The 23,075-nt window shown below is 39.9% G+C and overlaps 1 protein-coding gene across 1 annotated transcript; it reads left to right on the forward strand.

Moving 5' to 3' along the window:
* Nucleotides 1–6,646: 6,646 nt before the first annotated feature.
* EDN3 (endothelin 3) lies at nt 6,647–22,857 on the forward strand. Its single transcript, XM_032198314.1, has 4 exons — nt 6,647–6,934; nt 7,261–7,501; nt 20,122–20,286; nt 22,275–22,857. Exons 1-4 carry the CDS (start codon nt 6,883–6,885, stop codon nt 22,483–22,485), a joined length of 669 nt encoding a protein of 222 aa, XP_032054205.1. The 5' UTR covers nt 6,647–6,882; the 3' UTR covers nt 22,486–22,857.
* Nucleotides 22,858–23,075: the final 218 nt, after the last annotated feature.

Genomic DNA, 23,075 nt, shown 5'->3' on the forward strand with positions numbered 1-23,075 from the left:
CCTCACAACACCAATGCCGAACTTGGCTTTGTCTTTGTGTTCAGACATTGCGTGATTTCATGCCAGCAAATGGTATGAAGAAAATCTGGAGGATTATAATATGCCAGTATATAATATAATGTATTTGCAAACCTAGCATCAGTTAGTAAAGGTTCATGTTCAGTCAAAGCTTATCAACAAAGAAAGCTGCTCTCAGAGGGCTAGGTGTGAGCAGCACTCGCAGTTTTTCATGTCACACTGTTTAAATAATAAAGGTTCATTTTTCATTTTATTTTCCCTTTACTAGTTCATACAGGCAGACACTTGTTTATTTCTCTCTGGAAGTCTTTTCTTAGTGAGAGATAAGTTACTTAGGGAGAGGAAAGGTTATATATTCAAACATGGTGTCAAGATTGTTGCTAGACTGATGAGTCTCAGCTGTCGATCCTCCAGAAGAAGAAATGGCTGGGCCTAGACTTGTATTTAAAATTAGATTTGCCAAGCAGTTGCAATAAGATGACACTAACTTCATTAGTAGCTGGTAACTGCAGCAGAGCTTCTATTTATACTATACTACAAAGCAGCACCAGAAACAGTCTCTTACTGATGTTGTTTAGTACAAATCTGAAGAGGAGATTTCCTACAAAAAAAAAAAAAAAGTACTTGTGACCAGCCTGTTTGGTTTTCATGTGGGTAAATAAACTATTTGCACTCAGTATACTGCGTGCTGTATGTACTTTAACAGTCTTGTCCACCTGGATACATCACATAAAATAAATCAGGTTTCTGTTATTGATGTGCACATTTTTTGCTAGTGTATATGTTTTTAAGCCTTGTTTGCAAACTGACCTTACTATGTAACAAGACTGGCTGGTAGAAGGCACCTATCTCATCCACAGATCTGTAAAAAGCTGTTCCTGCATATCAGTGGTGCAGGACAGGGTTTTTGTTTGTTTGTTTCTTTCCTTCTTTTGTTCTAATTTCTGCAATCACCTGCATGTCACATCACTAAACCACACTTAAAAAAAAAACAACAAACAATCCCCCTCAAACACATCCACACACACACAAAACAGCTTAAAACTGATTAACAAGGCAAACAGGAATTGTCACCACATGAAGGGCCAACCATTTCTGCAAAATCCAGTCTCTCAGTTAAAAATCCAGCAGATGTTGTAAAGCACCCTTCACGGACAGAAGGGCCAGGAACCACACAATTGACAACACAAGCATTAAGCTGTTATTCCAACAAAGCTTCTACATCTCCAAACAAAAGCAGCTGTAAAAAGCAGCATCACTGCAGTGCCCCAGTACACCTTGTGCTGTTTCTCCATCCAGCTCCTAGGAGCTCAGCAGTGGCAATGGCAGGTACTCACCGCTCCAGTAGTCCTGTGTGTCCCTGGTAGTAACCTCTCTCTGCAGCTCTGCTCCACACAGGACAGCTGACTCAGGGTTTCTGGTTCTCCGGCTTTGCAGGGAATGCAAAAATGCCCTCTTCAAAGGCAGCCACGCAGGCTTCAGGTCAGTGCACTCCAAAAGGGGAGCTCTCCAGGAAGCGCTGTCAGAGAACGCATTTCAAAATTTCATTTTTGGAAAATAGACTGAGGGCCAGCCAGAGTCTTCAGGACATACCTAGTCTCTGGCCACCTTCCTCCATCTTATCTTTACACCTCCCCTTCCTTGTTTTTCCCTGTCACGCACACCACAAACAACTGAATACAAATATCCTATGAGGCTGCTATGGAAGGAAAAGCAGGCCAGAACCCAAACCCTTGTATGTCCACACCACTCCCTCCCTCTTCTCATCTCCCTCTAGGATGGCTCCTGCTCAGCATGATTTGGATTGGTACTCATGTTTGCTTCCTTCTGCCACCGCATGTCCCAGAATGAGCTTTCCCTCTCAAGTGGTCTGTCTCTCTGCTTTGCTCATTTGTAAGTGTGCCAAGGTCTCTTGGAGGGACAGCCACCTCAGCTTTCAGCCTCTAGCTTCTTAATTGCAAGCAACTCTCAGTCACTATCCTTTACAAACACAAGGAGTGTTCAGATTGATCGTATTTTGATACAGAATTCTCTTTGGGAACATGTCCAAACCTGAATAAACTTCTATGAAAAGAATTATTTCATGCACAATTGGGTTATGTGAAACAGGTAAGAAAATAGTAAATCATCTTCTTATAAAACCCTGTTATTTCCACAAAGACAGAGGTTGTTTGGAGCTGGGAAGTGAGGTCAGGTTCAGATCCTGGGGAGAGTGGTGGGCAGTGGTAATAACACTTCAGATTTATGCAGTGTTCCTTATCCAGAGATCTGAGCTCTGTCTCCAGTATATTACAACAGCAGGATATGTTATCTTATGCAAACTCCTTCCTAAATTTCACAACAGCTGAAACAAACAGGAATCATTAAATGTGTGTGCTAGTGCTCTATTGAAGGCTGAAAAACAGCCATACAGGTCCTTCTGTACTTTGCCTTCACCGAAATATTGTAATATGGTTAGAGCAGAGCATTTGTCCTCTTCGGTGTTTACCAAGTATTTATTTTACTTCTAATGGTATACATATATTAAAAATTACAAAAGCAAGAGGAAAAGAGAAATAGGTGACACATCTCTCCTCCTTTAAGCAAGTTACCTGATTGCAGCCCATACAAAACGCTCAGTTGCCTTTTATTACATCTGGTTCAAAGGCCACTAAAAATGTGATTCTTTCTCTGGACATCAAAGGGCTTTAAATGGGGCTGTCTGTAACAGAAGGGGAGTCAAAATTAACTTCAGCTTTCTGGCTATAGAACCAAAGCAAAAAGTAACTTAAATAATTATCAGATGATACTGTTTTCTTGAGAACCCACTGATTTCAGCACATTTTTTCACTCAGCCACCTTGCTTTGTGCGAGTGATGCAGAATGTGCTGGTAAACACATGGTGTTTGCACACGAGTAGGATCTTTCCTTCCATTAACAGAAAAGAACGTTGTCATTAAGAAGGAAGCAAGAGAGCGGGAAAAGAGAGATGGATGGCGTATACGCATAATAGATAGGTTGGTTGCATTTACTTAGCATCACATCTGTATTGACCAGGTTTTTCTCCTGACCTGCTGTGAAGCTGTAAGAATAGATGTCACTGCCAAAAATGTTTCCACTACTGCCGAAACCCTACCATACATGTTAAATACAGGCTTTATTTCTAGTGTAAATATATCCTAGAAGGTTAGCTTTTTAAGTGGTTTCTTTCAGTAACCAACCTTATTTAAACACATCTGGAACTTCTTTATAACTCAGAAGTGTTTTGTGTAGTCACCTGTGTGATGAAGGTTAAATGCTGTGGAATTATGGCTAGGGTTTCTGATTGCTTCACAATCACTGGAGTGTATTTATAAAGTGAGGATAACAAGGGGCAGAGAAGTACTAAACAAAACCAAGATTATGTTCCTAATTGAAAAGACAGCCCAGGGTTTTCAAATATAAAATCTGGAATCTAAGCTTACTTTTCTTAATCTCATTTGTTACAGCTGCTCCGCATTCCAGGACTCCTTCAGCCTTGACCTCATCTCTGAGATACATTCTCCCTTCAGTAATTATAAATTCATCTCAAATATACACCATTTACACCCAGCGAGAGCATAGATCTACTGATTGTCTTCCCTTTAGCTGCTTGGGTGTCCCTAAGAACGGGAAAGTGTCCTAGCACAGGGTAATTCCCATTGTGCGTAGAGAATACAACGAGCTCCCACAGCCCCCATGGCTGTACAAGAGCAGAGGAAGGCATGTGGGACATGGGAAGACTAGAAGGCATGAGGAGGATTAACTCTATACATTTTGTGCGGGGCTCTCAAAATTTTTGAAAATACCAATCCATCCTAAAGATTTGAAACTGAAACAGAAAAAGATAATACGGATTGGATCTTTTGGTGTCCAGTCTATTGGGAATCTACCTCCATAGCTATAACCTTGCTTCAAAGGTTGTAGCTATGGAGGCGTCCATCTTGCTTGGGATGCTTGCTTGGGTCCTCTTTTTTTTTTTTTTTTCTTCTTGGTAATAAATGAAAATATAATCCTTAAATAGACCATAGAATGATTTGGATTGGAAGGGACCTTAAAGATCATCTGGTTTACAAAGCCGTTACCATTCCATAGGTAATATGTGACCAAACAAATAACTTGATAATCACTGTAAATAAGAATCAGACCCACAATGTCCAGAAGTATTAATTCCTTTGATGAGAATCTGTTTCTTCCTGTAGAGTCTGTCTTATCTTCTTTTAAAGTTTGAATATGGTCCTTTGACCAAAACCTTGCCCTTCTCAATTTCTGAACCTTGATAGCTAATTTCAGAATATATTTTATCACTTCTTCTGTTTACACAACACTCAGTATCAGTGCTGATATGGTCTCCCCTGGCTTTTCAGTGTTTAAACAGCACACGGAAGAAAAAGTAGGGCAATGTAGAAGAGGCCTTCAACATAACATTAAAAAAAACAGAGCAGTCTTTTTTAGGAAAATTTGTGCAAATAAATTCACAACACAACATGAACTTTTTAGCCTGTTAACCTATAGATATGATACAGTTTTATATTACTCATTCTATTACTATGATCATTTTACATTACTATTGACAAAATCATGCTGCAACAAAGAAAATTAAATTTAAAAATTAGAATTAGGAATAACATATTGTTACTTATCACATCAGAAACAAATAACCAGTACTTCCTATAAGCTTCAGGGGTGAGTTCTGTTAAACAGTAACTGCACAGTAAATCCCTATTTTTTTTATTTTCAGATATGTTAAAATGCAGTCATAAGCATTTGTCAAAATCAGTCCTGTATCCAACAGCATCAGGGTACTATATCTAGAACTTGTGATTTGAAGCAATTAATTTTTCTACTCATATACATAACAGAACTAACTTCAAGATCATTCTTTTTTTTTTTTTTTTTTTTTTTTTTTAAAGATGTTTTGTCACTGTATCTTTCAAAATAGCAGCAGCTGCTATATAACTGTGAAGCCTAACTGTAACTCTGTTGATACTTTGAGAACACAACTTTAATATACACAAACCCACAACCCAGCAAAGCAATAATAAACTTTAAAGGTAAATAAGCACTTAGATCAAGCCTGAATGTCAATATAACACTAACTTCAGGAACTTAGATAAGATCTGTTTTCCCCCATTGTATTAGTTATGAGAATATTAGTGGCTGTAGCAAAGATATTTAAAACTATCAGAACTAAAATCACCAAAGACTTTTTACAGTTTTACAGTTCAGTTGTTGAATGTTGTCAATATCTGAGCAAACTGCTTGCAGCTGGCTATGTCTGCATGAACTGCACTCACTACAGTGGGTGCAAACTTTGGGGACTTACTGAATTCTTGTCTTTTCTAACCAGTCTTTGAATATAGGGTTTGATTAATGCTCCTGGCAGTTTAGTTCTGTATTGTGATGTCTTGTCATTTCAAAACCCAAGTGAAACAAAAGCATTTTAATTTTCCACAGAGAATCATGGTCTGGGGAAAACTGGAGAAAAAGGAACTTTCTAGCTGCTAATGTCTTTAATGAGCATCATGCTTTTGTTATTAGCTGTGAATATGGTAGACCAAAGCTCTCCAACAAAACAGGCAAACTTTAGAAACTGACAAAAGGCAGGGTTTGACAAACTGACAGAATGTGACATCTCGATGGGGTTTTTGTAAGTGTTGTTACTCAACAGTCCACAGCTGAAGCTGGAGCTGGGGGTAGGGCCGGAGAAAGAATGCGACACTTTGGAGAGCAGCGTTACGCCTTCAAATAAATAACCTGAGGGATCCTGCAACTAGTTTTCTACTCGTGAAACAGATTTTAGGGAATAGACTGAAATGGCATGATACATACAAATAATTTTGATTGCAACTCTTTCTGGTAGTACTGAAAGACACTTAAACGAAATATCCTGTTTCGATTTAAAATATCCACAATTAAATTTACTAACCTTTCTTTATATGCCATCTGCAACATATGTTCCCTATAATAGCTTGTAATACACTAACTACCGTAAGAGAAGATATAGCAGACTCCCTTAACCCTTAAACCCTTGCCTATTATCACTTAGTGGCTTATGTTATGATAACAAACGAGGCCACAGGCAGTAATGTTCTAGGAACAAGTGCCAGTTTTGTACGCAGCACGAACCCCCTTTTACTTTAAGTTTACTTAAAGCTCTTTAAGTTCGGTAGGTTTGTCCGGCAAAGAGGTGCTCTTACTTAAGGGAAAAACGAAAGTAGCAGAGAACTGATGACTTAATTTTCACCTGGGAAATCAGTGATAAAGTCCCGGAGGGAAAGCCCCAAACACCCCTTCCTATACCCGTAGCCCAGGACTGAGCCTCAACCTCTTGTTTCCATCACAGAGGCCACCCTCCGTCCCCCAGGGGAGCGCCCAGAGGACGAGAGGAGCGGGCACCGTCCGAGGGCGATGGAGCGCGGGCGGCAGAACAAAGGGGGGCGCCGGGAGGATGCTGCGCGCTGCCGGCCCCTCACCTGCACCGGGCCGGGGGCGGGGAGCGCCCGCCCCGGGGGAGGCAGAGCAGGGAGGGAAGGAGGGAGGCAGGGAAGGAGGCTGCCTCTGCGGGGAGGCGGCTGCAGCTGGGAAACAGCAGCTCCGGTTTCTGCTCGCATTTGGGGGTGGGGTGGGAGGTGTGTGTGAGAAACGCCAAGCGATGGATCTTCCCTGCTCCTGACGCCGCTCTCTCCCCGTCGGGACTCAGCGGGCGCTGGAGGAAAGGAGCCGCGAGGGAGCAGCGCCGCTCGCAGCCCCGTGGGGAGCCGGCTGCGGGGAGCGGCGGCTGCCTCCGGCCCCCAGCGACTCTTCCCGGAGCGGCCCCTGCGCTTCACCTTTGCCTGCAGTTAACAAGCGTGCAATTTGGGGTTAATGGAGCTGGGGTTACTGTTCCTCTTTGGACTTACAATTACATCGACTGCAGGTAACCTGACTTGCTTTCTTTCTTCGCCGTTTCCACGCACGCACACAAAGAAGAGCTGCTTTTGCTCTTCTTTTCCCCAAAGGCTATAAGCAGAAGCGCGGGTAGCTACCTAGGCATCACCGGCCGTCGGTGGGTTAAACCCCCCAAAACCTCTCCCGGGCCGCCCCCAAGCCCCGGTGCCGGCATCCCGCGCAGACATAACGGTGCCTTTGGCCGCCCGAAACTTCTCGGGGTCCCATCCCCAAGGGGACTGCAAGCGGGTGGGGGGCGCCAGGGGGCCGCAGGGGGATCTCTGAGCCCTGCTCTTCCCCCTTCCCTTTTTGCAGGGTCCTCGCTGCCCCGGCCTCGCTCCGTGCCGGCCGGCGGCGAGCCGCGCTCGGCGGCGCTGGGCCGGGAGGAGCGGGAGGGCGGCGAGGCGGCGGCGGCGGCGCCGGGTGGCGGCGGCCGGGCCAGGGCTGACGGCGGGGCGCTGCGGCGGCGAGCCCGGCGCTGCACTTGCTACACCTACAAGGACAAGGAGTGCGTCTACTACTGCCACCTCGACATCATCTGGATCAACACCCCCGAGTGAGTCAGGGGCGAGGGATGGAGGGGAGGGAGGGAGGGACGCGAAATGGCGGGCAGGGCTGCGAGGGGCCGCCCCTGCGCGGGTCGCCGGGAGGTGAGGAGAGGGGCTGCGGGAGGTGAGGAGAGGGGCTGCGGGGGGTGAGGTGAGGGGCTGCGGGGGGGCTCCGAGGGGGCTGCGGGAGGCTCCGAGGGGCTGCGGCACCCGCCCGCCCCCAGCCACCCTCGGGGCAGCTCCGCGGGAAGGCGGGGCCGGGGTCAAGGGGGCGAGGGGCGGCCGCCGGGGGTCCCGTCGGGGGTCGGGGGCGGCCGAACTGCAGCGCCCCGCCACCTGCCCGGCATCGCCTTGGGGGGTGGAGGAGGAGGAGGAGGAGGAAGGCTGGGGAGCGGGCTGCAGGCAGCGTCCCGGTGGAGGCAGCCCCGGGTGGACTCCGTTTGCAGCCCGAGTGCAATTAGTCATGGGGGGAAAATGGAGTTATTTTGTAGGAGAAACCTGTTTCTAATAAACCGCCCTTTAGGAAGGGAAGAATAGTGTGTGTGTGTGTAATTGTACTGGCTTTGATAAAAATTCATGTGGGAGAGTGCTTTGACGTTAAAATAATATTTTGTTGAAAACCTCAGTATACCAGAGTTAAGATGTTACAGAAGAGTGTCTTTTACAACTACGCTCAATGGGAATGGTAAACATAAGCTTTTGTTTCAACATATAATAAAAACAGTTCTTGAAATCATCACATTTCTCATGAAGTGGAAATTCTGAGTTTCCCGCAGGTCAGAGGGGGTGAAGCACATGCAGAAAAGCAGGATCCATTATGAACAGTATCTAATTAAAAGAACTCATCCAGGAAGAGTGACACTTTGCCTACATCCTAAAGGTTACAGTCCTCCTCCTAGCCCATTGTATATATCCTGTCTCATTGAGTGACTAAACAAGTCTTAAGGATTTGTGAAGATTTTCATAGGCTAAAAGGTATCAGCCCTGTAGGAACCACAGCAATCAAATTCATTAAAAAATAATCAGGAGATTGGAAGAATCTAAAACTGTTGACTGCTGTTGACTATGGTTTGTGAATGTTTCTCTTAGCCATAAGAATAAATCTGAATCAACTGCAAACCTTGTCATTGGATTAAAATAACAAACGGAATAGAAAAAGAGAGCGAGTAGCAGTAGAAAAGGTTAAATTACACAGGGTTTATAACACTTAATTTGTAAATTCATATGTGTATCCCAGCTAGAGGCCATGCCTGATGACAAGCCTTTTTGAAATTCTACCAGCCTGAAAGTATAATACGTCCATAGAAGTCATTAATTTTTTTTTTCTTAATTTCTTTGTTGTTGTTGCCATTTTCATTCTATTAGGAAAATTATTTTGGATGCAATCCTGTAACATGTTTGCATTAATTCACTGATGTGGAGGTTTTCTTCTAAAAAGTAGAGAATGGAGAGATATATAAGATTTCCATGAAGGAAGTATTCATAATTCAAATACTAAACAGCTGGGGCTGTGATTCTCAACTTTCTTTACTAAAGTCAATTGTACGCAAAACAACAGCAAATGTCTCTGGTACTGCCACTGTCCAGTGCAGAGGTCTTACCTGTGATCGTTCAACTTCTCTAAAAGTTTGATTTCTATCATAGCTGATTTTTATGCCATTTGACCAGATATTTCTATGCAAGCTACAGAATGTATAGATTCGAGGATTAAGTATTCATATGGAATGTTAAATTCTATACAGGACTGTCTTGCTCCGTTAGCTGGTTCTTGAGCAATGAAAGGAAAGGCTCTGTTTACGTGTTAGGTAGATGTACAAATCTCCCTCTAAGCTGAAAAAGCACACCCTTGATTTTCAAAGATTCTAGGATTGCAGAAGAACGCTTCTAAATATGAGGGCAGAGGTAGTCACTGAATTAAGTATGTATGGAGATATTCCACATTTTTGACCATGTTCAGTGCAACAGGAATAGGATTACATTACATTAGGATTTTATGTCACATGTATGAATGAAAAGGTGCTAATTCTGGCCTGGTGTTCTACCTGGAACAGTGTTCTCAGTAAGACAAAGTATTTCTGGATATGAATGAGAGGAATCAGTCCTGTCTGTGCACTTCAATATCCCAAGAAAGTTACAATACTTCTTTAAATGGAAGTAACCCTTGGATCTGTAAAGACTGCATGGCTGTTTATAAATAGGGCTTTCATGTTGCTATATACGTGTTGTTGGAAGTTTTTATATTGACTAGTAAAAAGGATTGTTCAAACGTAACTTTGAGGACAACACATGCAACAGAAAGCCAGAAAGATTACATTGAAAAATAGAGGTTTTCAGAGAATCGTAGAATCGTTTAATGTTGGAAAAGACTTCCAAGATCATCAAGTCCAACCATCAACCTGGACAAGTTTAATGTTGTTTTTTTATCTATTGCTGGTGCCTATACTCATAAAGGTGTATTTGTGTCTTCATCTAAATGGGTCTCTCTTGCTTACGATACCATTATTAAATCATGAGCAAGTTAGTAAACTTTTGGAGCGTGTTTCTTAAATAGAACAGAACATCTTGAGTTGGAAGAGACAAGGATCATCAAGTCCAACCCCTGGCTCCACACAGAACTACCTAAAAATGAAAACATATGTCAGAGAGCATTGTCCAAATGCTTCTTGAACTCCAGCAGGCTCAGTTCTGTGACCACTTTCCTGCGAGCCTGTTCCAGTGCTCGACCCTGACATCTGTTGACTCTGATCTTTTTCCTGCTTATTTGCTTCTCATTTCTTTTGCAGTTTTACTTCCTACACCAAGCACTACAATTGATTTTTTTTTTTTTTTTTTACTATTTTTTTTTTGCTTTCTCATTTCTCTGGATTTGTATCCTTCACTTTATCCTTTTTTATTCCTGTCACAAATTCCTCGTTATTTTCTGTTACCAGGTTACTCTTCTCTCCATACTTCACAGACAAACTTCACTTCCTCCTCTGGTTTCTTCCCTCTACTCTTTCCCACAGAAGATGGTGTTAAGCATTGTTGTAATATGTTTAAAGCAAATAGTGGTCATGATCTCCTCTTTTCCTTCCCTGTAGAAGTGGTTAAAGTTTCAATAACAGTGTTGGAGGCAGAAGCCTTGCCAATACAGGGCCTTTATCTATCCTTGCTGAGAAACCACTTGGATAAGCAGAGTGACAATTCTGGAAAAGCACACAATTGCAGAGTATCCAGCCTCTGACTTTGCAGCTATTTCCAATTAAATGAGATATGACGTGTACACATTTGAGTATTGCTTTATACTTATCTACGAACCACTGGGGTTAGTCCAGATCGCTGAGCCCACCAGTGTTATTTTCACATAGTGTGAGTCCCTTATGCTGGGAGCAGCAAGAGCCCTAAGTGGGAAAGACATAGTCCTAATGGAAGTCAGGTAAGGTAGAACAGAATAATGCAATTACGTGATGCAGGCAAAATTTTCATAATAAAGATAATTAAAAGCTGGTATTTTTTTCTCACTGATAAAACTGGTTACTCAGAATTAGTTGGCAATGCATTTTTTGTCAAGTTATTAATTATAGATCAAGATGCAGATCAAGATATGCATAGATTGACACATTTTGAGGGTGAAAGAATGGCTTGTTTTTTAAACAGTACCCACCGATGTAATAAAGCTACAGCTTAATGCTCAATTCTATATGTTAAAGAAGAAAATGTAGGGAAGACCTTTTAGATCTGTATCTCTTTACAGGAGTCCTATGTTTCAATATGAACTGAGCTTGTGCATCAATGTCAAAATGCGCTTCAGTTAATGACATTACTGTTGCTGCATGAACTACTACAGATGCTCAGAATGATTAGTAAAAGATTAAAAGATCAAAACTATAGGAAAGTAATACTATAACGGTGACACAATATCAGATACCAAAGTGGGCTTTAATTCTGAAATAGAAGTAGAGTAAGAATATGTGGCAATAATACAGAGACTTTCAAAGGGGAATCAGCGTAGATACATAATTGTAAAAGCACTTCCTCACTTGGATTAAGCAACAAAATTAATTTATTGAAGTGTCTAAATCAACACAAAAGTTTTTTCTCTAAGTGACGTCTTATTTCAGTATTAATTAAACTCAAAAGATGGATAACTGAATGAAATTCTATGACCATGTCATAAAGGGCAGCTTAGGTGATGATCCAACAGTTCTGTCTGCCAATTACACCAATTTCTGAATCAGTACAATTGGATGGACAAAGTGAAAGGGAGAATTTGTTCTAATATCTTTGTGTTTGCAGCTCTGATCCTCTGACATGTTCTACTTCTTCTGTGGTTACACATGATGTATCTATTTCCTCTGGGGAAGGACAAGGGCATACACTAAAGTGTAGTCTGTTGCTTTGCTCTGTGGGATATAGTGGTAGAGGATATGGGGAGTGTTTCACGAGTATGTGTTGACATCGGGATGCTATAAGGATGCAATGTTGTGTCATTATTCCTGAATGGACATCAAAATTCATCATGTGAGCGGCACTAGGTCAACAACTCTAGATGGTTCACCTAGAGAAATCTGTTTTTCTGATCTAATATGACCACCTGTAAAGGTGAGAAAGGCCTTTTTCCTTGTTTCCTTTTCCTGACAAATGTGTTTGTTGTGGATTCAGGATTTGCCAGAAGCTATATAGGCAACAGTGGCTGACTCCACCTATGATCAGGTGTCTAACAGCTATAAGCTAATGATCTTTGCTCGCTGCTGGCTTAGGTCACTGTCTCAAGGCCATCCTAGAATGAAAACAAGAAGACTCCAGGACAATCAATTGGATACTGCTCTAACAGGATGCCCTGCTGACTCACTTTTCCATTTTCTTCATAACATCTTTTTGTTACCTGCATCTCATCAGTAATTGAATTTCGTTGAAAGAAAGCCTGCATAATATTATTTAAAGTGCTTTTCATCCTTATGGTTATTAAGTGTTATAATAAAGTCTTACATTTTCCCTATTTTTTTTTTTTTAGAATTATCTCCATCATTAGTTAAATGTAGACACTGTCCTGTCCTATTACTAGAAATAAAAGAACACAGCTAAAGATTTCTCGTTCACCAAAACAATTAAGCACGTGCTTATGATCTTAATAGATCAGACTAAAAATACCTGCTAGCCAAAGGCATGATGATAAAACAGTGGCTGCAAGCCAGGCAAGTTCAAATAAAGAAGTTGATCTCTCTGTTTAACAGTGTGCATTGTTAACCATCAGAACTAAGTGCCAAAAGAAGTGACGAAATGATGAATCTTATGTTGAATTGATTTCATTTTTCTGGATGAAGCTTGCCCTGTCCTGTTGCAGACTATCAAGATTAGATTATCCATGTGTATCTCCGGTCTTAATGTAGCCTGAATAATGAAAGATAAAAAGAAAAATCTTAACAAGTTAGTAACAATTAAAATAACTAAAACTATGGAATCTATGGTCATACTGGTGTAAAAAAAAAATAAATAAAAAAATCAGGCATAAAGAAGATAAAAGGAGTTAATGTAAATGAGGAATATTAACAAAACGAGTAATATTAAATAACGTCTTTTTTTTTTTTTTAAGTTACAAATATTTGTGAAAAATTAAATGAGAGATTGTAAATTTCCCCTACCCTAAAGGAGGTTTTTTATATTAAAATGCTACACAAATCTTCACATCAAAAGCGGACTATTTCAAATAGGTTTACTGAACATAGTAATAGGCTTCTACTGTTATGGTTTTATTTTATCATAGACAAACTAGTGCGCTTATTAGACCTGTTATACAAACATGGTTATTCTTGAAAATTTAAATCATGTACTGACTTCACACCTTGATTTAATACAGTTTAATTGCATGGATTCATGGGTAGACAAGTCTTTTGATGTATTCATTCTTTGCCATTATTACAAATGAAACCCCAAGGGTTTCAGAATAAATTTATTGTACAGTTCCAGCTTTGCACAACTGACCTCACATCTAGGTTGATTGTCTATATGCATATTCCTAGCTTTTATGCATATTCCCAGGTGGACAAGACAGTTTGCTGGTCATTTGTCGTTATCAAAATGCATGCATTTTACTAAGCAGTGCAACCAGTTTTCACAACTCGAATCCCACAATCAGTGAAATAAGTATCAAACTTAAGAAAAAATATCTTCAGAATAGTTCAATAATGGCATATAACTACACAATCTTACTACACACTACTTAAAATACGATTTTTCTAGGCTGAGATAGAAAACAGCTTGCTTTTTTGTGCTTATTCTGTTTTAAAGGACGGGTCAGTAGACTCTTGAATGAACAGATCCAGTGTTTCCATTTTACAATAACTTTAACATTCCATTAAAAAAAAAAAAAAAAAAAAAAAAAGAAGAAAGGTGTGGCTTTGTTTTTTAGTGAATGCCTTCTTTTGACAGTTTCATGTTGAAAAGAAAGTCCCATTCCACTAACTGTCTCAAATTCACCCTCTCTCCTGCTTGGTGTTCTGCTCATTTCTCCTGACTGCTCCTAAACAGTCTCATTCTTTTCAGATTTCCTCATCCTGCATTGTTCAGCCTGATCCCTGGGTACCTTAAATCTCTGTCTGACACATGCACAGCTTGCATGCCCTCCTCAGTCTAAACGTAGAATATATCCTGTCTTCCTGAAAACCTTATTTACAATGCTGACAGTATTGATAGCTTAACAGCAGTATCCTCAGAAAGACCTGAAATCTCTTGGCTCTGCAGCCTAGGCTCCTGTGTCATTGCAGGAGCTGGCCCTGAAGAAAATGGGGTCAGGGATGAGACACGCTAACAGCTAGTGCCTTGAAATTTCACTACAGCTGCTCATGTTGGCCTAATTCTAAGACTAAACAAAGAGTAAACAGTCTCCATGGCCATCAAACCACAGGCACTTTCATCAGTCTTAAAGCTTAACCTTTGTTCATTTTCCCCCAGGTTTGTTTTATTTGTTTTTAAACCAGTAGTGGGTTTTGAACTGTACACACTGCGGGAACACGCACCGGAGAGTGTGTTGTGTGTGTGCACTGGTATGGTGGCTTCAGAAACTAGCAATGGGTACTCTGAATTTTACTTTAAGAAAGCTACCTTTTGCCACCTAATTTTATCTGATTCCTTTCCTCATTTTCCAGCTGTTCTTGCCCTTTGGGATTTGCCTCAGTCTATTTCCTTTAGAAGCAGCCTCCTTGTTAATAAGATTTCCTGCCAGGCAGAGGAAGAACAAGGAATAATGGGAGCTTGGGCCCCACAGACAGAAAATATTGCACCAAATACATATTTTTAATCATATCACTTGCCACAAAACTGGGAGCAGATTAGAGCTGGTATGAGACACTGAAGGATACGGGCAGTGCTGTTTAGAGAGAGGTATTTTTGTGAAGCAATAGCTCGGTTCAGCAGGTTAGCCACTCCGGGTGTTTAGAGAATGAAATTAAAAAGAAAAAATACGCCCCCATGGTTTGCTGATTTCACTAGCCTCAAGAAACATACCCCAGGTTTTACTAAACTCAGACTTTTTTTCTGATCGTATTTGATGCAGAGAGCATGTAGCATCCTTTTGACAGCTATAAGTTAAGGCTTTTATTGATAAAATTTTAATATACACAAAGAAACAAACAAACAAACATATGTTTTGATTTTGCTATGCACAGTTTTGCTCAAGCCTGTGTCATTGCTGTAATCCTCCTGGGATGGCGTGCTAAAGAAGGTGCCCAGCAATAATCTGCCTTATTGCAGCCTTCGGATTCTCTCACAGTACTTGGGTAGTGTGAAATCTCACTGGGAGGTATATCAAAGAACCCATCTGATGAGTGAGATGGGATGGCAAGGTAAATATGTGCAATCTTTGGCTTATTGCCTAAGTTAACTATAACTAATTAACTAATTTGGAGTCCTCACAAATTATCGAGTATTAATTAAAGAACAGGATTGAAAAATATATATAAACAAACAAAAAACAAGAGTGAAGGTAAAACCAAATCCAGCAAGATTTTGGAGCTACATCTTTTATGGATAACAGTTGCCTGTTTAGATGAAGAGGAACACTGAGTACAACTAAATGGAGGATGGGGGAAATAAAGGTGTGGCTCTAGAGCTTAAAAACTTGTTTCTCTCATCTGAAAATAATTTTAACTGCAAAAAGCTACTTAGAAAAAGTACAATTTCTATGAACAGAGCGTATGGTTAGAATGACAGAAGACCAAGAAGTCCAGGACTTCTCTGAAGAGCATTCCCATGGTGTTTTACTTGAATGATAATGAAGAGGAGGAAGTGATAATACGGGAGGAACTCCTATTGTGAACTACTCACAGTTTAGAAAACCTGATGCTTGTTGCAGGCAGTTGGAGTGAACTCTCAGAACAGCCCATGATCTCATCATCTGCAGTTGCATGGTATTGCTGCAGTAGCTTTATGTGGAATTGTACACAGAAATATCTGATTTCCCTCAACACCTTTCATTTTGGAGACATTTTGGTGTCATCGAAGGATGTTACTTTTTGCTTCCTTTCCATATTCTTTGTTCTCAGTGGTCCTTACAGGGATCTCATACATTTTAAGATTTTCTGAGAACTCTAGAGACTGTTGGGAGCCTTTCTGGCCTGGATACTTGCCAGAAAATATATTGCTGAATACTGAAATCGCAGCATCTGAGATGAATGCTGCAACCCCCTCATACCTCTGTTTTGGCTGAAACTCTCAAGTGCCCTGGAGGTATCTGCTGTGTTTAAGTGGCTGGGAAAGTAGAAAATAATAGCAGCTCATAGGTCAATTATAACATAGCATGAGAAACTCAGCCACATGTTATAAGAATTAAAATAGACCAATTGGATTTGGCTGCCTGAATTCTGAACATTCACCCTGGTATAAATGAGGGACAGCTGGACATGGGCAAATTGTACAATTCCCAATTAGACTTAAAGGCAAGAGTTACTCAACGGGCAGTTTTTTCTGCGGGAAATCTGCACTGGTATCACTGGTTTAGAATGGCTGTTTCACTACTACTCAGTACTTGTCTTTTTCAACAAATGCGTATCTCTATTAATTTACTGACAAAAACTTGCTTCAAGAGACAGCTGACGTCTAGGTCAGCTTTTTATGTGGTATTTTATGGATACAAGTACAGAAGTACAGAAATGGTCTGGGTTATTTAAGGTTATTTAAGAGCATATCTATGCTCTTGCCTTTTAAAATTCTAGGAGAAACATTGGCCAGCCTAAAGATTGCTGCCTGTTCCTTCCATTGCAGAAATCAAAAGCACATTTCAAGTGACAGGAGCACGCTGTGCTTTGATTAGCTTTGTGCAGCTCTATGTTACACATGGGATTATATTTGGATAACAGATCTGTTGCACTGACTGCCCATAATTTTATTACATGAAATAATTCCAGGCGCTGGAGGCACTGGAGAGTTAGGTTAGCAGCTTCTTTTCCATAGCCTTATAATGAAGGAAATAAAGAACAAAACAACTTATACTGAAGAAGCTATTTGTTTAAACTCACACCTTCTTTAATTTAGAAAGTGGTTAATAGCTGACTAAAGAAGTGAGATACCTCACCTGAAATAGGAAGCAAAGCAAATGCTTGGTGACAATTAAATGTTGACAAGAATTCCCATCTAGCATGTAGAAATTGTAATTTTGTGTCTGTCATTTTGAACCTGAGCACTGCACCACCATAAAATTTGCTGCACAACCAGCCATTTATTAATCACATGTAACAATCTCAGCATGCTGCTAGGCAAATGCTTCTGATATTTGTTCAACTGAATCTCTCTGGCATCTCTTCTCACTTCTGAAGTACTGGGAGAGAGGCATGAACTAACTTGAAATACTAACATTTTCAGCTGCTGGAATGATAACCATGCACACACTAACATTTGTTTAAATGTTGAGATTTATGAGTTGCATCAGAGTAACAGACAGGCACGAAAACACTGACTTTTTTTTTAGCTCTTTCTGAATACTGCTGGAAGGATTCTGAGTTGTTATTGAAGTTTATCTGTAGAAATAAAAAAAAACAGGCATATTGGAGAACTATTAAATTTCCATCTCTGATTGGCAAATCTGCACATTAGCTTACATAAAAATGTTTGCTTGGGTATTCTAGTTAAAGGTCTTACACTTGACAACGAGGTGCTCTTGAATATATTTTCCAAGCTATGAAGCATACCCTTATAAGCATAAGGCTTACAAGCCTCACAGAACTTAAGGCACTTGATTAGAAAGATCAAAAGCAGTATCTAAAATATCAGTTTCCTCCTCTGCTTCTGGCTGTGATTCATGCTTCTAATCACTTGGAATTACACTACATTGTCCACTCCTGCCAGTTTTCTGGAATTTACTGGCTCTTAGGAAATACATCAGACTGATAAAGGGCCCGTTCCTAACTCACCGTAGTTCTCATACTGATGCATTAACATAAAATTGATGTTGATTATGATTGCACTTAGCCCATTAATTTGCAAACTGCAGCAACTACGGAATAAAGCACATGTGCCCTTTTGCCTCTCCAGCTGTGAAGGCAAAACCTCTGACACAGGCCAACCTGTAGCTGAGTCCCACCGAGAGTCTCATTTAGAGAATTAAAATAAGAAAAAATAGTATCATATGTTGGAAAAGTGAACATTTTAAGGGGAACCACTTAAAATAATGAAAATAAAATACTACAGTATTTGATGTCTTGTTAACATGATGTGGGATGACATCTGCAAAAGCTGTAAAAAACTTCCTTATCCCTTTACAGCCTATCTACCATGAAATAGGGGTTTCACAGCTGGTTAGACCAAGCAAAATTCCTCTCTTTATTTCAGCCTACATCTAAGAATTAAGTTGAATAACAGAGTTGTCCCAGACTGTTTCCATAGAGGGTTCACTACCCTTAAAAAGACAGGAACTTTCTTCCTTTCATTCCTGTCTCTAAATACCAGCCATTACTTCATAAAAAGCATTAATGTATCTAAAAATATGACTGTACAACAACTATTTATGACACAAATTAACTACATTAGCCATTTATCATTCGTTATTCTCCAGTAGATGACAGTACAGAATTATTAATACTCTTCAATTATAAAATAGGACTTGCCCTGAACCCTGAAGACAACAAATAGCTTCTCAAATGGCTGTTTGAACAGAGGGGGCAAAATCAAGTCCTAAAGTCTTAACCCAAATTTGCATATTCTTGGCCTTTCCTAGTGTTGAGGTATAGCTGTAGAATGAAGGAAGTGGTGAAAATAGACAACAATTTCTGCATAAATGTCAAGAAGATCAGCACCTGCTGGAGAGTGTCTCACTCATGGCCTGTAACAAACAGAAATACTGCTTGTGATTTTGCCTCTTTCTGTGGTTTTATGACAAATCTATCTGGTTCAGGCTATGAAAGATGAGACACACGGTTACAAGCTGGTACGTTACTAGCAGTGCAGAGGTTTGAATAACTGATTTGCATGAACTGTACTGATGTTACATCAAAAATTATAGCAGAGATTATAAAAATAATGTTTCTGAACATTTCAGCCCACCATGAGTGTGGGAAAACGGAAAATTTGCAGCTTTCCAATTAATAGCCTAATGATGTTTTTATGAAAGCAAATGAAACAAGTCCAAGTACACAGAGTTAGTGGTTCCAGGCTGATTATTCAGGCTTTGTTCTGCAACCCTTCTATAACCACTCTTACTTCCTCTCCTCCGCATTTCTTTTTTTTTTCTTTTTTTTTTTTTTTTTTCTCACCCTTTCACCTGTACTCCTCTTTCTCACTTTTGAACCCTTTGGTTTTTTAGCATTTGTGGGTTGCTTAGCCCAGCCCTTGAGTACACCGGAACACTGGTGGGTCTCCAGAAGTTCCACGTGGTGTAAACCTGAGTTGAGATTCTGTGACAACTTGTAGTAGTAGGAGAATAATTCATGACGTACATCAAAACTATCCATGCATTTTTGGGACACTAGCAAGCAGCAATGAAGCATTCCTTTTTCTGATACTATCGCCTATAACCTGTAAACAAAGTATGCCAAACTTCAGGAAAATAAAGAGAATTACCTCTATCTATTGGCGTGCTGCTGTAAAAAATATGTAGGCACCAGTGCTTTTCTATGAGAGATCACATGAGAAAGATAATCTAGCTGTTCACACATTTGTGACTCGGTTCATGTTCCTAAACGTGATGCAGTAAACTAATCATGTTGATGGTTTTCTTCATTTCTCAGTAAAATTAATGGCAAATCAGAAAACGATGACAACAACATGTCATTTATCTGGTGGAAATTGCCACAGCCACTTTTTCAATTTCTACCAGCTATGGCACTGGACATGACATTTGTGGGGAGTAACCAACACAAAGAAACACTAAAATAAGCAATTACCTGGGGATGTATTTGTACTGGGTGCTCGGTACTCAATTTATTTTGTACATAGTCAATGCAGCTGCCAACTAATTCTGACACTTGAGCTGTTTTTTTGTTTGTTTGTTTAGCTACTTCATAAAGTTTGGTATATGAAGATACCAAACTCAATCAACTTAGGCTTTTATAAGTTGATTGGTTTGGTGTAGGTCTGTTTTCTAAAAGAGAAAAAAAAAAAACAAACAGAGCATCATCTTAATAGTTCTTAAAATATACAATATTTGTGATTCTCACAACAGGAGGACTGTTCCATATGGGCTGTCTAACTACAGAGGCAATTTTAGAGGCAAAAGATCTACAGGCCAGAATCAAAGTACTTTCCAGTCTTCTTTTCGGTGTTCCTGTTTGGATACTGATGACAAGCAGTGTACGCAGTTTTGCAGGAGAATGCAAGACAAGAGAAGGTGAGTATCTTTTATAATAATGCAGGCTGAGTACATGATTTGACTATTTCATGGAAGTAAACTATTCATGGAAGTAAATTGTTCGTTGCATTAATCAAATTAAACTGATCAAGAGATGTATTGTTTTCAAATCCAATTCTCATATCTAGTTGTGTAGGTTAACCCTGGCCAGAAGCAAAGCACACACACAGCCACTCACTCACTTCACCCTCAAGTGGGGTAGGGGAATGAATAGTAAGAGCAAAAGTGAGAAAACTCATGCTTCATGATACAGACAGCTCAACAGGCGAAGGAAAGAGGGGAAAAAAAACAGCAACAAATAAATAACCACACACACGAAAACCCAATAACCAATGCAATGCGTATCACTCACCATCTCCTGAATACAGACTGATGCCCAGCCAGTCACTAAGAAAAGCCAACCAAAAGCAACCCCCACCCCCATCTATACCCAGAGTTTTGTAATCAAGGATAATGTTAGATGTTATGAAATATTCCTTTGGCCAGTTCAGGTCACCTGTCTGAGTTTTGTCCCATTGATGCCATGCAAGCACTGGTCAGGAATACCAAAACAGTGGTGCACTATCAACACTTTTTTTTTTTTTTTTTTTAATCATAAGTCCAACACACAGCACCATATGGGCTGCTATGAAGAATTAACTCAATCCCAGCCAGACTCATCCCAGCCATCCCATCCCAGCCAGCCAGACAAATGAGTGCTTTGGATTTTTGTTGGTGTGTATTTCTTTTTATGATGTGGTATTTTTGAAATAGCTACAGTTAGGATAACAAGCAGAACAATTCAGGCCATGCTTAATAGTGCATTATTTTAGAATGGAAATATGCAAGGCTTTTTCTATTCTAAACAAAGGTATGATGTTGTCATTTTATGAATAGCTCAGTAAGGATAATTGATGAGAACACAGTGAGAAATTGAGCAAATCTCTCTTCCCCAGAAATCATGGATCAATGAAAACAACAGAGGAAAAAGACCAAAGCAGGGAAGAGGAGAACGCTTTCATTCAGTAGCACAGAGAGCTTGGAGGATACTGAACAGTCAGGTATGGCTCAGGTGTGTATCTTGTTGAGTAGAGATACTATTTTTCAATAAATTTGCTTTGTATTTTCATAAGACTAAATTATTCCAAATGAATATTTTCCCTTCCTGCTAAATAAGGGCAGAATTTGGCTTGTGAAGTTTTTTTTTTTTTTATAAATTTATTATTTTTTATTTATTTTTATTTTTAAATAGCCTTTATTACACATAGAATTACTACAGCTTTTCTCTTGCTGATATAGCTCTTTCAGAAATTGGATTCTCTGGCTATAAGCCAACATATTTTGGAAACAGTACTACTCCCCTCCCCCTCTCCAGTCAAGAGCTGTTCCTGTCTATCATCTTTTTACTCAATTACTACTTCAATAACTTCATCTACATGTGACAGTGCACTACTGCAGTAAAACCTAAGTTGTCTGGGTACAGAAACAAAACAAACTTTGTGGAAAAATATTTGGAGGGGGAAAATAAATCTACTATGAGTGTCAGATATAAAGAGGTTACTGTGACCTTGTAGCCAGTTGCAAAAAAGTTCCTGTTCCAAATCAAACTTTAATACCATTGCAATGTAAGAAATGCAAAATTATATCAGTATAAGCAAATACTTGTAGTTCTGGGTGAAATGAAGCAGCCATTAGGACTACAAGACTTCTAAAATACATCAAAATCACCTCATTACCTCAAAATTTTAGCTATGGAGGGAAGGATCCAACTTCTTTTGTTTTTGTTGTTGCTGTTTTTTTGTTTTGTTTTGTTTTGCTATGATTACATAATCAGAGCTAATTAGGCATCTGGGTAGCATTTACTCTGTGTGTATACTATATCGAGGAGGTGTGTGTATATAATCAAGGAGGTGAACCATAGTTCTACCAGGTCAGAGAGAGCTAGCTCTGACTAACCAAGCAGGCTTTTTTTTTGTTTGTTTGTTTAGCTTTAATGCTCATTTGCTGAAGCTCAGAAGCAAGAACTTAAACTACAGCTCTCTCCTGAGATGGACAACATTGATGCTTCAGTCTGATGCCAGTGGAGAATTCAGCAGCATGCAACACTTCCATTCCCTCAATGCCATTCTGAGGGCACGTGAACCTGTACGAAGAAGCTTTCTCCCATACTTCCCCCATGAGAGTCCCAGTAAAGGATAATTATCGCATAACCTGGCAGGGAATATATATATCAATATTTGAACACAGATTCAAAGACTGATTCAAACTTCAGCAACACAATTTCAGGAAACATTTTTCTACCTGATTTTTAAAAGTAAAATAGAAACATAATGTTTCACTTATGCTTGCTATGTGTCTGAAGAACCCATCCAGTTTTACATGGGCAATTGTAACTGGACAACGTGATGAGTTAGAGAGAGATTGCCTATACAGGAGTTCTCAATAAGAATAAACAGATTCAAAATGTTTCTCTTGTTAATGTATGCAAGCCTGAATCATCATATTGTAACCTTGTGGCAGATGTTTAAATAACAATATCTATGCAGAATAAATATGAACGGCTAATATAAACATTACTATAAACTATAGCAAGTTAAGAGTATACATGGAGTATTCAATAGGTTACTGAATTTATGCACAAATTATTCTTGCACAAAGTTCCATTCAAAAACATTTACAGTGCCTATTTAGAGATGCACTGTAGCTGATGAGCAGAACTACAATAATTCATCCCAAATAAATTTCCTAGGGATGAAAGGGTAGGACTATGGAACTTCAAAAGAAACTTC

This window comes from Aythya fuligula, chromosome 16 (assembly GCF_009819795.1).
Source record: "Aythya fuligula isolate bAytFul2 chromosome 16, bAytFul2.pri, whole genome shotgun sequence".
NCBI lineage: Eukaryota > Metazoa > Chordata > Aves > Anseriformes > Anatidae > Aythya > Aythya fuligula.

Bases quoted from the DNA above. Each gene is read 5' to 3' on its own strand.
- EDN3 (XM_032198314.1), top strand. From the start codon at position 6,883: ATGGAGCTGGGGTTACTGTTCCTCTTTGGACTTACAATTACATCGACT. The intron at 6,935-7,260 runs GTAACCTGACTT...CCCTTTTTGCAG, and splicing joins TACAATTACATCGACTGCAG to GGTCCTCGCTGCCCCGGCCT. The intron at 7,502-20,121 runs GTGAGTCAGGGG...TTCTCACAACAG, and splicing joins ATCTGGATCAACACCCCCGA to GAGGACTGTTCCATATGGGC.